Genomic DNA, 13856 nt, shown 5'->3' on the forward strand with positions numbered 1-13856 from the left:
TCTACCGTTGCCCCTTAGGGTCTAATTTTCTGTTTTCAACAAGCAGCTGGAGCGATTTTGTGGGACTACAAGTCAGAGCCCAGCCACTCTTTGGCTCCAAATCCTCAGTGGTCTCTCAGTTCCCTCAGTGTAAAAGCCAACGGCCCACAAGGGCTTGTGTGATCCGCCCACAGTCACTGCTCAGGCCCCACCCCCACCCCACTCACCCCGTTCCAGCCAGGCTCGCCTCCCCTCTCCCCTACCAAGCCAGGGACGTCCTGCCGCTGGGCCTCTGCCGTGCTTGTTCTGCCCACACTCTCTTCCCTGAGCCCACAAGGCTCGCCCCTGCCACCGCTTTGGGGTCTTTGCTCAAATGCCACTTTCTCAGGGAGGCCTTCCGCTCTGAATGCTCAACCACCCCCTCCCCAGTACCCCCAGGCCCCTTCCATGCTCTATTTTTCTCTATAGCATTTATCATCATCCTCCAGCGTACTACATAATTGCTTTTATTTACTTATTTATGTCATTTCCCCAGCAGACAGAAGTAGACTAGGACTTCATAATGACACATCTTTGTTCTGTTTACTCAAGTAGCCACAGCTCCTACACAATGTCCAGCGTCTCATAGTAAAAATGTGCAAAGTGATTGAAAGTTCTTATCTCACGCAGTTTGGAAGGGCTTCCAAAGAGCCACGTGCTCTCTCTGAAACCGAAAGCCACATTTTGTGTTAGATGTTCCCCACCCTGGGAAGAGCCATAAGCTTTAAAGTCTCAGAGACCTGTGACTCGCAAAAGCTGAAGAGCCACGAACACAGATGCTAGAATTTAACAAGCATTATTATAGGTTTCTCCAAACAATGAATAAACTTCATTCACAGCTATTTGCTAAAATAGGAACGTGTAATCCACCAGTGGTGTGATTATACTGCGTTCCTGCTTTAGAATTTCTAGCACAGAGTCAAAAGCTTCGCCCGGGGAATTTTTATGAGCAGATTTTGAATAGGCCGCACTATTACTCTCACTGTCTGCGAGCCAGACACTGGTGAGAATGAATAAAAATGTGTTTTCACGGATTTGGAGCTAATTCTAATATTCGCACAAGGCTGAAAGGAAACAAGCCTCTGTAAGGCGCGTGCACGCACGCACGCACGCCTGCACTGCACGTGACAGCCCGGGTGGGCGGCTGTCACGCCAACGGCTGCACCCACCCAGTGCACCACCTCGGCCCCGCTGGGAAAGGACCAGGCCTGGTCCCCAAACGGCAGACCCCGCCCCTCCTTCCCACCCCACCCCACCCCCCACTTCCAATTCCAAAACAAGTTAAAAGCAAAACATTCCGCACACAGCGAGGCATCTCCCGTCCATCGGGGGACACAGAGGGGCCGCGCGGGAGCCGAGCTCCCCCCGGGGCAGCGCTTACCTTCCCCGATCATGGAGACGCCCACGGACATGCCCATGAACTTGCTTTTGGTCCACACGTGGGCGCAGACGCACAGCCTCCTCTCCTTGCACTCGCAGTAGAAGCAGGAGATGGGAGGGTGGTGGGACACCTGCTCGGCCACAAACCGCAGCTTGTAGCCTTTGGAGGAGTCGTCGGCCCCCGAGCACTCGAGGCCGTCGGGGGGCGACGGGGCGGCAGTCCTCCGGGGCTGCACCTTGTCCTTGGGGACCTCCCAGGAGCAGTGGAACGTCTCGCCGATGATGGGGTTGTAGGGCTTCTTGGCCAGCGCCCCCTTGCGGCCCTCGTGGAAGGCCGTGAGGTAATACTCCACGAAGCAGAGGACCCTCTCCTCCGGCGTGGCCCCCGCCGTCACGGCCAGCAGCAGGTCCGGGTGCGCCATGAAGTCCGCGTACATCTCCAGCAAGGACCGCTTCTCCAGGATGAACGTGGGGAGGACCACCTGCGCGCGGGAGGGCACAGCGTCAAGACGGGAGGGCCCAGAGGAACAAGGAAGGGCTGAGGCAAAACCCCTAACAGCTCAAGCCAGGGGACCGTTTCTTTTGATTTGTGCACACAAATGACAAGTCGGGGGAGATGATGTCAGAGAAACGCGAAGCGGCAGCGGGGTCCACTTCAGCCCAGCTCTGTGGACAAGAGTGTTTGGGAGCGATTATCTCCTTTGCTTATCTGGGCTAGGAGAGCGGTCTCTGTCTCTATGTCCACTGCCATGACTCTCCTTACGCCCCTCTTTTACTCTCCATTATTTAGAAAGCAGCTGGGAAGGGCGTTTCTATGTTTTTCCTGCCATCAGACACCACTGCAGGGGGCACTCGGTGTTCTCACAAACGTGGACTCTGGGGTGGGTTGGTGCCACCACAAGAGTGTCCACAGGGAGATCTATTAGAAAAATGGTGCATAAACCCAAACATCATCGAGGCAGAGTAGGACTTTGGAAAAAACCTAGCCCAGGGGTCCAGAAAGTGGGCAAACCAGCAGGCCATGTCCACAGAGCTGCCCTGGGGCGGGGCCTTGGTGATTCCACCTGTCCAGGTTGGTCCCCAAGGCTGGGCCAAAAGAAGCCATTGGAAGTTACAAAGTAAAGCTGTGCTTAGCATACAGAATCTTCTGGTAAAGGACTGCCATAGGGGCTACCCCAGGTTTGTCACTGACCCCATGACTAAAGATAAGTAGTGACCTGGGGAACTCTGTCCCAGTGGGATGGAGACTCCTCACTTATCCGAAGTAGACCCAGGTGGTCACTGCAGGGCTCTACACCCCCAAATGCCGATCACCCAATGATTAGGTCACTTAAAGCAAATGAAGGACATTCTGAATCTCGGAAGCAGGCAACTCATGACTATCATTGTTATGTAAAGGAAAGAAAGTCCATTTCTCACTGCTCTACAGTGAGCTTAAAATAACTTATTTTTTGGTTATTAATATTCCGCCCCTTAGCCATAAGACACGACTGGCTTTAACCTGGAGCATCTCATATTGCTCCCCTCAATGTGGATTCACCTGATTTTGAGGCTGGCAGGTTGGCCACACCCACTAGCTCCTCTTTGGCACCTCAACATGAGGGCAGGGGAACCCCGCCAGGTTCAAGTGAGTTGAACAATGTCACAAGGCTGGTTTACACTCTCTCCTTATGTGACCAATTCTGCCCTTCCTACTCATAGTCCCTAATCCCATGGAAACATTTGGGAGGGTGTTCGATCACTGACTACAGATATTACACAGGCTTGCAGACCTGAAATCCGGATTCCACTTCAGCTTTGATGTGGATACAATGGGAGGGAGAACAGCTGTTGCTATGGTTTGAGAGTCTGTCTCCTCCGAAGCTCATGTTGAAATTTGACCCCCCAAAGTGGTGATGTTGGGAGGTGGGGCTTGGTGGAAGGCATCTGGGTCATGCGGGCAGATCCCTTACAAATAGATTAACTCTCTCCATCAGGAATGAGGGAGTTCTTGTGCTCTCGGGGCTGGATCAGTTACTGAGAGACCAGCTGTTATAAATGCAAGTCTGGCTTCCTAGACTCTCCCGCTTCCTCTCTCACCATGTGATCTCTGCACACGCCAGCTCGATTTTCCACTTCTCCGCTCAGCACACGGCCCTCACCAGCCATAAGTGGCAGCCAGCCATATGTGGCACTATGCTCTTGAACTTCTCAGCATGCAGAATTGTGAGCAAATGAATATCTTTTCTTTACAAACTACCTTCTTTATAAACTACCTTATAAACTACCTTGTCTCAGGTATTCTGTTATTGCAACACTAAACGCACTAATCTAAGTATCTAGAGAGAAAGAGAGAGAGGCAGACAGAACACCAAATTACAGAGAAAACCAGAGAACACCAAATTACAGAGGAAACCAGAAAAATCCCAGTCCACTAGCGTGGTAAAGTTTGGTAGGTACCTTTTAACGCTTTTCTATCTTTCATTTAAGAACTATGTCAGAGGACAAGGTTACCTGTGCTAAGTAAAAAAGAAGCCAGATGTAAAATTGAATATGTAACATAACCCGAGTACCATAAAAAGACCCAAAATGTTAACATGTCTCTCTGGGTGATAGAACTGAGTAATTTTAAAAAGTTCTTTCTAAATGTTTTTCTTTTATAATACTTTGCTTTTATATAATGCTTTTGCTAATGCTTTATATAATGCTTTTGCTTTTATAATACACAGGAAGAAAAGATATCATTTAAAATACAACTATGCAAATCAATAGAGATTTCCTAATTATCTTTTAGCCACAATTGACCAAATTGAGAATTTAACTGCTCAAGGATCTCATCTGGCCTAAAAAAAAAAGCATATTCTGGCTTGGAATGGCCTTCAGATGCCACCTGTATTACTTCCTATACCTGAGTCCCTAGTACCTGGCACGAAACTAGACAAGCAGATGAATTATGCATTGGAAGTAACACTTTTATTTTTTTTTTTTGGCACATTGTATGTGATTTCCCCTGGTTTTTGAGTGCAGGTTCTCTTTCACCGTGCCTTTAACTCTTCAGACTACCTCAGGCCAAGTTTTCAGTTGCTACTTCTCTTAAGGAACATCAGAACATTCAGATACATATCAAGGAACTTCTGGGCTGGGAGCATGTTGAAGGCAGCTTAGATAGAACCTAGCTTATTTCAGGGATGTTTTCTGGGATAAGGAACCACAGAGCCTGATGCATCAGAAATGCTCACTAAATGTCTAAAGCACGGGTCCTCAAACTTTTTAAACAAGGGGCTAGTTCACTGTCCCTCAGACCATTGCAGGGCTGGACTATAGTTTAAAAAAAAACTATGAACAAATTCCTATGCACACTGCACATATCTTATTTTGAAGTAAAAAAACAAATGGGCAAAAACACCCGCATGTGGGCCACAGGCCACAGTTTGAGGACGCCTGGTCTAAGGAGTGAGTGGACCCAAACCTGGTCTGCCCCACCCAGCATCGGATCTCCTGAGATACCTTGGGGGCCAAAGAATGGAACTGGGAGACCTCCAGGATGGGGGCCCTGCAGGAGCCAGAAGGAATGCCATTCCCCAATCTGGAGGTATCTCCATCTTTTCTTTATCAAAAGGTAAAGTAAAGAAAAGGCTCAGCTGTGTTATTACTGCCAAATTATTTCATCTAACTCTAAGTATGGGGGGGAAAAAATCAAACAAACCCAAACTGACACACATTCTGGGAAAAAACAAACAAACAAAAATCCGACCTGGACTCTTCAGTATCACTGCCATGAAAGAAAAAAAAAGGAGAGAATTTTCTAGACTCAAGGACACTAAAGTGATATGGCAATAACCAAGTGTAACATAATCTGGATTGGATCTTGGAGTTTTAAAAAAATAGCTATAAAAGCACATTACTGGGACAATTTGGGAAAATTTCACCATGGGCTGTATATGAAATAGTATTGCCTCAATACTATTATTTAAATTTCCCAAGTGTGATAAATGTATTGTGTAGGAGAATGTCCTCGTTCTTAGGACACCCTCATTGAAGGGTTAGGGAAGAACTGTCATGATGTCTAAAATGTATTCTAAGATGGTTCGTCAAAAAATAAACATACACATATATATGTCTGGGGTTGCAGGGAGGGGGAGAGATTGAGAGCCAGACAGAGGAATGGAAGGAGGCAGGGGAGAGGTTGGCAGAGAGGGAAGAAGGGAGAAGAAATGCAAAATGCAAAATGTTAATAACTGGCCAATAAAGGGGAAAAAATACATGGGAATCCACTGTACTATTTTTGCAATTTTACTGGATTGGAAAATTGCCAAAATGAAAAGTTGAAAGAAAAAGAAAAAAGGCTCTACTGAAGACACAATACCTGAGAACATATCAATTTTCAAAGACAACCCCCCTGAAATTGCAGACTCAGGGAATGTGGGCTCACAGTCAACATCAAGTCCAACCATGAGGTATGTATTTTATGCTTTAAAATGATGCCATGGTTTTGTCAGAGCTGGGGAGAAAAAAGTAGAATACCTGGAGAGATAGAACACAATGGGTTGGGGGTGGAATCACTATTTCCTATCCCACCTCCTGTTGCTATGTTTCATGGGTGCTTGTTCAGAAAACTATTGATAGATTGGCTTCAAAACCAGGCCTGAACACTCTGGACAAGATGTCATACTTTTCATTAAAACGGATTTCCTAGTCTGGTCTGATTTCTTTCTCTCATACAATCTCCTGGGCCCCCTTCCCTCCCTTTTTCGGTATGTTTGCAAATAAGTCACTTAATCATCCATTTCTTGGGGGGTGGACGCTGGGGACATGAAGCCAAGAAGTGGTGAGCGCTAATTGGGCTGTCTGCCTCTGACAGGGTGAGTGATGGCCCAGCTGTGCGGACGGATGGCATCCAAATGGCCTGGAATCACGGCTGCAGATTTACCGAGCCATCAATAAGGAGTGTCTTTGGCTCCCATTAACATAATTAAGATAATGAACTACTTTGGGGGAAGAAAAAAAAAAGAGGATCTGCACTAGGGACTCAGATAACAATTAATTACATTTAAAGTTGCATCAATCTAGAAGTAAATAACTAATCTACTAGGTTGGGTTCTTAGGCTCTTAGAAATTTAGAATAAACGATCACCTGTGAAGAAAGGCAAAGGACATTCACAAAGAGCAAAAGTGCCCTCCCCCCAACAAGAGGCAGCCCTCTGCAAAGGAAGGCCAAGAGCAGGTTCAATTTTCTTCAAAGAATCATCAGTTACTAACCTTGGGAGCCATCTCCATGATACTCTTATCCTTCAACTGGCAAATGCCCCAGTACAGACAGAAGCCTAGACCACCACCATGGTTAATTTAGGTAATACTTTAAGAAAACCAGGGGAAATATACAAAAATCCAACCTTCCAAAATAAAGCATGGATAACCCACACTACCAAAGATTTTTGTTTTCCTTTCTTACTCAACATGCCTTGATACTTAGATTTCTGCAAAGATTTCTTTACTTAGCCAACTTTGCCAACCTCTCCCGTGAGATTCCTTAACATGCTAGCTCCTTCACGCCCATATCATGGCACTTGAAACATCATAAAAGGCATTCATTAGCCGGGCGCGGTGGCTCACGCCTGTAATCCTAGCACTCTGGGAGGCTGAGGCGGGCGGATTGCTCGAGGTCAGGAGTTCGAAACCAGCCTGAGCAAGAGCGAGACCCCGTCTCTACTATAAATAGAAATAAATTAATTGGCCAACTAATATATATATAAAATTAGCCGGGCATGGTGGCACATGCCTGTAGTCCCAGCTACTTGGGAGGCTGAGGCAGCAGGATTGCTTGAGCCAGGAGTTTGAGGTTGCTGTGAGCTAGGCTGACGCCACGGCACTCACTCTAGCCTGGGCAACAAGCGAGACTCTGTCTCAAAAAAAAAAAAAAAAAAGGCATTCATTAACCCTTTGCACTCGGATGTCAAGTGTGGATAATGTCGAGTGGATAATGAGAAAAAAGCAAGTGCAAAAGGTTAAACTTTTTGTTGGATGGAAAGAGTCTGAAATTAAATTTAGTTTTTCCACGAAGGTATTTACCACCTCGAGTTAACTGGTGTTACCTCCAATGGATGACCTGCTATATCTCCACAAATTGGACACAGCCTAGACAAGAAAAGAAGAGAAGATGGAGGGGCTATTGGTCTTGGTGTGGCTGGGACCAGATGGAGTGAGTGGGACCATACAGGGGTGATGGGCCGAGAGAGGGATGCTTGAAATTGAGATTATGGAGGGTGGTGGTCACAGGTAATGACAAGGTATAAGGGTGTGCCTACTGGTGACCTATATAGAATCCTCAGGGGATTTAGCCTGAACTCCAGTGTTATGGATTCAGAGAGATCTTCTAGAATAGTGGATTTTAAGCTCTTTCAGAAGGTACAGCTGGCTCCAGAGAGTAGGTGGGAGTTTGAGGATGCAGATCGTGGTTAAAAAACTAGTGGACTGGGCTGTGATGAGGTCCCTAACCTAAAGATAACCAACCCCTATCTCATCAGCCCAATCCACTCAACTCGGAGTTATGGGATCACAGCTGAGGAACAAGGGCAGACAAGGGTACCTGTGGAGCCAAGACCAGGTACGTGCTTTGCGGGGCCCAGTAGAAAATGCAAATGCAAGTCTCTCCTTTAAAAATTATTAAGAATTTCAAGATGCAACAGTAGAGCATTGAACCAAGCTTGGTATCCTTCTGAGCATGCAGTGCTGTGCGACCCCCCAGGTCAAATGCCCGTGAGCCTGGCCCTGCTTGGGGACCACAGTTAACTAAGGCACACGCAAAACTACATGCCCAGTCGGGCTGGTAACGATGTGTGAATATGTCAACGCCAGGCATGTCCTCGAAGACGGGAGGTATACCTGTTTTATGGAGACCAGAGCTTCATCCTTGAGTTAAAGAACGTTCTAGCTCCAGGGTGCCTGCTCATCAGACACTCCATTCCGACTAAGCTCTCCCACTGCCCATTCAGGACGAGCTTAACTTAATGACACGGGCAAGACTCAAGAGGAGAAAAGCAGACAGTGAGAGAGAGATAAAACCTCATCAACCTTTTTACAACACGGCAACAAAAGGCAAAAGACTTCATGGGATGATAAAAGGTCTCCTCTTCCTCTCACGTGTATTTTAGCTTGTTAAATCTTCCCTTGGTTTTTGAATAATGCCTTCTTCCTAGTAAAGTAAGTTAATAAACTATAGACTGGAGAAGTTTGTGTTCAGGTACCCAACTGAGCACTGGATAAATGCAGCATTTGCTCTGTTATACACAGGCCATGGCTCTGCAAAGCAATCAAATCCTACTAAAATAATAATAAATTCAAAATGCACAGTTCTAATGATTTCTTTATTTTAAAACGAGAATGCCATAGTGTGAAGTCTGCCGAGTACTCGACTTGCCATACTATAGTCCCCTAAGCATGTCACTGTTTCTCCCTGTCTGACCCAGGCCATGTCATTTTCTCTTCCAGCCTCTCTCTTGTCTACCATCCACGATTCTAGGTCCAAGTTCTACAAACATTTTTTTTTAAAGTATGACCCACAATGAGAATATGTTCTACACTGTGACCCACTGCACATGTATCCAAAGAATGAAAATAAAAATTTCATGTGCAGTGTACTCTGATATTTTTCTACTGTATTTTATTTTATTTCTTAGCAATGATAGTCTGCCCCCACTAAATGGGTTTTACGACCCACTGATGGGTCGTGACCTGGTTTGGATTGTACTTGCACACATTATTTCCCACACGTCTTCAGACTTTACCACAAGCTCCATCTGAGTGTCTATCAACCCCCAAGAATAAAAAACAGGCAGCTTTTCAAGTCAAGTGTTTAAATGACTTCCCCAGCAGAAAAGTGAAGAGAATTGGAGGGCTGGAAGACTGACATCCAGGGCAGGTGGCAGCCTGGAGAGCAGGTGTGTAAGGCGGGATGGGGGGGGGGGGACAGCCAAGCAGAGGGGATGGCAAAGGGAGGGAACTTTCTACCCAGGTCTGGCGTCCTCAGGGTGGGGCCACCGTTTTGTTTAAAGTGGTGCCGTCTCCCAGAATATCAGACACACTCACATTCAAACCCAGAAAAACATTTCAAAGGACAGGTTTTTCTGTCGTCTGGGAGGCTCCTGTCACCTCTGTCTCTCTCCTGTCCCCTAAAAATGGCCAGGTACCATGTTCCGTCACCTTCCTCCTGAAAGACTCTCTCTTTGGCCTCCTGCCCAGTCTGAGGCGACCTCCCGGAATCCAGACCCTCTCCTGCAGCCAAACAAGGCAGCCACACTCAGGATGTGTCCCCCCAGGCTGTGCCTTCCGTGGCTCTATTTCAAGTGCGCCTGCATTTTCCTGGCTGGCCTTCGGAACCTAGCACGCCCCCCCCTTCCAGCTCACCCTCCCCACAGAGCACGTCTGTCCCTGCCTGCCAGCTGCTTCTCCACCGTGTCACCTGGTCACAGCACACGGGGTAGCATTCTCTCGGGATAAGATGGTCACACACTTGCCAGGAGCCCAGCCCCGGGCTCGGCCCTCTGCACGCCACCCCCAACCCTCGTGTCACCCTGCCCGGGGACACCTCTGGAGTCACTGGCTGGAAGTGGAACCCAGAGACGCCAAACTGCAAAGTCCAGGCTCTTTCCACCAGCCCATGGTGCCCTCATGACACCATACGACCCCTCAGCTACAGACAGAATCGCTTTTCCTGCTTGCCTCAGATCATGGCTGTGACTTGGGGTGAGGGAGGGCATTCGTGGGACAACCTCTACACGACATCAGGGGCTGGGACATAGGGATCTCTTGACAAGGGACCTCAGGCAGAGTCCTGCCGGCACTCAACACCAGGAGCAGTGAGCTGACTGCTCCCCACCCACGGGTTTGTTCCTTTACACGTGGGTGACGGGATGGGGACCCCCATGAGGCTGCCCTCGGGGCCCGGCTGCTAAAGCCGGGACAGCAATAGCAGGTCGAGGGCGTGCACAGGGGCCTCTGTCCGGGCTCCCCCATCTGCCTCCCTCCTGTGTTCTCCCTGTGGCCACTGTGCCATCGCTCTCTCTAAAATCTTCTCTGAAACACCACAGGAAACAAGGAAATACCACCTTGAATTGTCCTTATCGTCTCACGTGCTTTTTCTAAGGTTTTCCCCACCCTTGCAGAGTAGCAGCCCCTCAGAGAATTAAACGCAAGGCCATCCAGCTCTGAGGATGAGCCTTTATGTACAAATGTCCTCTAAATCGCACCTGGAATGGCCACACTTGAAAGCAATTCTGGCCTTTCCCCCACCCTGCGTCCCCAACCCCACCACCTCCACGAGAGGAACGTGCACAGGGGAGGCCTGAGAACAGAGACAGGACCCAAACCTCTGGCCACAAATCCCCGGGCGCGTGCCCACCTACCTTGGTTAGATCCATTCCAAGTTTGAGCTGTGAGATGAGGTGAAGAATTATACTGCGCTGATCCTCCATGACGCCCAGTTCTGTCTCCTCCTTGTCTTCATTGTCACTTTTTTCATCTTCAGACAAAACCAATTCAGGGGCTGAGCTTGGCTAAAATGAGATCATCGGTAAAAGTCACCAGCTGGCCCAGCAGAAGGTAGAACTACAGCATATGAACCCAAATGCTTGACGACCGAAGGGACCCCCATCCTGCCCCAGGAAGGCGTTCCCTGCAGGCCGGTCCCACTGCCAACGGGCAGAGGAGCCTGTCTGGGGCAGCGTCCTGGCCACTGCACGGCCCTCCTCTCTCCACATCCCCACCCTTTCCATTTGTGACCCCCCTCTACCCGGCCTAAGGGCTTTCCTGACAAAAAAGCTTCCTGCTCTTTAAGAAACTAACCACAGTGCACAGGTATGAGCCCCCTTAATTTTGCCCATTACCAAACATATTAAGTTGCACAACTCAGGACACTTTGTATCTAATGTAAATTTTTCTGTTTATAAATGAAAGTTGGGTTATCCTGGGACTGACTAAAATTACCTTATTTACGAAATAAATATAAATATTCTAAAATGTGCTCTGAGACCATTGCTAGTGAAATCAATTGGGGTCACTTATAGCTAGTGTTAAGAAAAGTCTCGGAATTGGCATTAATTCAGGGAGGGGGACTAAAATGAGAACTGACGGCAAAATACTCGAAACCTTATAATAACCGGGATTCCTGCTGCCCAACAGACCCTGCTTTCCCCCGTGCAAGTTTATTAATTCCATTGCTCGATTCCAATTTTTCAAATTTGCACAGAAAACAGGCAAGTTAATCAGCTGTGCAAGGGGGACAAGTGAGCATAACATTTGCCAATACCCAAGTGTCAAGAACTCCAGCTACAATGGAAAGCCGTACTGGGAACTCTATTGAGGGAAATAAATAATGCCGTTGCACCACTCCACACTTGCCTACGTTCTCGTGGTCCTTGCTTATAAGGACCCGGCAAAGCAAGTACCCTTGCTTATAAGTACCGGCAAGAAAGCACCCAGTCCTTGCTTATAAGTACCAGCAAGCAAAGCACCCGGTACGGAACCTGATACAGTTGTTCTCAGTTGCCAATGGCAGGTCAGACATAATACACAAAAATGCAGGAGCTCAAAGGTTTTAAACACGACTTGCCCAAATGTCCACGCAAAAACGAATGACTTATTAACCTCATTACACAGAATCATCTTACAGCTAAAGGCACTTCTAGTATTATTTTAGTGGTTGAGGTATTTGTAGTTGTCCAGCGGAACATACGCGTGCTGGCCGTTCTTTTCCTTGCCAACACTCCAAAGAGAGGAAATAAAGGTGCTCCTTCCCTCCCGGGGAAGGCATTTTTAAAATTTCAATGTAAATGACATTTTCCCTGTGTATACTCCCAAACTGTTCTCAATCACTTGTAAATAAGCCCAATTCTGAAGATGGCTTGGAAGGCCTCAGCGGAACCCACAGGGCTTTCCTGCAGCCAAGAGCTGAGTTTTCTTCCAGCACACGCCTGCTTCTCCAGCCTGCTCATAACAGGTGTATCACCTGACATCATCGGCAAGTCCCTGTTGCTAGAATATACCAAAATAACTGAGGACCCCTTATCTACCTTGTCCCTGAGAAGACTAGGCAGAGGGAGGTCTGGGAGCAGGGGCTGCCCCGATTCTGCACTGGGGAGTCAGGGAGGAGGAGGCAGGAGCCAGCACGCACAGCCCCCCCGAGAGGCCCGTCCTCCGGCTCTGCAGCATGACACCCATCTGCTGGGCTACAGTGGCCGCTGCTGCCAAGGCCACTGCAGCTAGGAGCCTGAATGGCTAACGCTGGGGTGAGCAGGGCTTCTACCCACCTGCCCTCCCAGCTTCTCCTCCCTTTTCCCTTTTCTGAATGTCGGGTCAGTTCTAAAGCGCTGGCTATCTCCGTTTGCTGGGAGCTTGCATTGCCAAGCCCGTGCAACGGAAGACAGGGTGCTCACACACAAGTTCCTCCTGGTGGCAAAGGTGCCCCAGCTGCTGCCACCTGTTTGGCGGAAACCTGGCGGGCAGTGACCTGCATTAGCAGAATTCCCCTCAGCCCAAGGGCCAGCCGGGGGAGGCAGGGGCAGTGCCCAGACACTTGCTTTGGGAGGACAAACGGACAATCGAAAACAAGGGAGATCAAAGCACCATTGTGCACCCGAGGGGATGGGTGGGCTGCAAAGTCCTTAAAGTCCTTAAACATCTAAACGAGAGAGGTAGGTACATTTTGAGCACAATTACTCCTGCTTGCAATGAGCTGTTCTCACCAAGTACGGACTATGAACTAAACAGATCAATCGCTCAAGGGAGGCTGCCATCAGCTTTAGGAAGCAAAGAATGAGTCTTTCTTCTGCAGTTGTGATTTCCCATTCATCCACGAGCCAGCACTCGGGAGACCCTCCACCTTTCACTGCACACCCAGGGTGACGTGTTTATAGACCACCCAAGACAACACTGTCTGCTTTCCTTGGAAACTAAGCCCAGCTTGTTCCTGACCTCCAGCAGCCAGGAAGCCTTCCCGACGCCAAGCGCACACATGAATGCAAACCTCTCCAGCTCCTCCCGCTGCAAACCCACACCCCCGTCCTCCACGTCTCTCGAGTCCTCGCAAACACGTGGGCTCCAGCAGAGAGACTTAAAGCTGGCACGTGGGCCCCAGAGGCTGACTCATGGCGTGACGGGTGGCCAGAGCTCCTGGGGGCCCCGGAGTCCTGCCCAGGGAAGAAGGACGAACAGACCCCAGAGCACGAATTCTCAGCAAGCCGTGCCCTAACCTTAAACAGGGACTGGGCACTATTTTCTGTCTCTCACGGCTTCTGAGAACTTGTCCTTTTTTTCTTACGGTACGATCTGTAAACAATTGTACTCAGCTTCAAGTAAATAATCAGAGTTAAAAAAAAAAAAAACAACTGGTTTTCTTCATCATGTTGACGGTGACCGTTGTGGAGGACCCTTTCGTGCCACCCGCCCTGGAGCCCAGCCCACCTGCAGACAGGGAAGACACCCCC

General features: G+C 48.6%; 1 protein-coding gene across 3 annotated transcripts in view; it reads right to left on the reverse strand.

Moving 5' to 3' along the window:
• OSBPL10 (oxysterol binding protein like 10) overlaps positions 1 to 13856 on the reverse strand; it is a 286393-nt gene that overhangs the window by 20328 nt on the left and 252209 nt on the right. For all 3 annotated transcript variants that reach the window (XM_076005966.1, XM_076005962.1, XM_012769171.3), the window contains 2 exons: positions 10779 to 10928; positions 1400 to 1880 (listed from right to left, as the gene is read on the reverse strand). In XM_076005966.1, the coding sequence (XP_075862081.1) occupies positions 1400 to 1880; positions 10779 to 10928 (631 nt within the window). The remainder of the gene's footprint in view (positions 1 to 1399; positions 1881 to 10778; positions 10929 to 13856) is intronic.

Source organism: Microcebus murinus, chromosome 1 (assembly GCF_040939455.1).
Source record: "Microcebus murinus isolate Inina chromosome 1, M.murinus_Inina_mat1.0, whole genome shotgun sequence".
Classification (NCBI taxonomy): Eukaryota; Metazoa; Chordata; class Mammalia; order Primates; family Cheirogaleidae; genus Microcebus; species Microcebus murinus.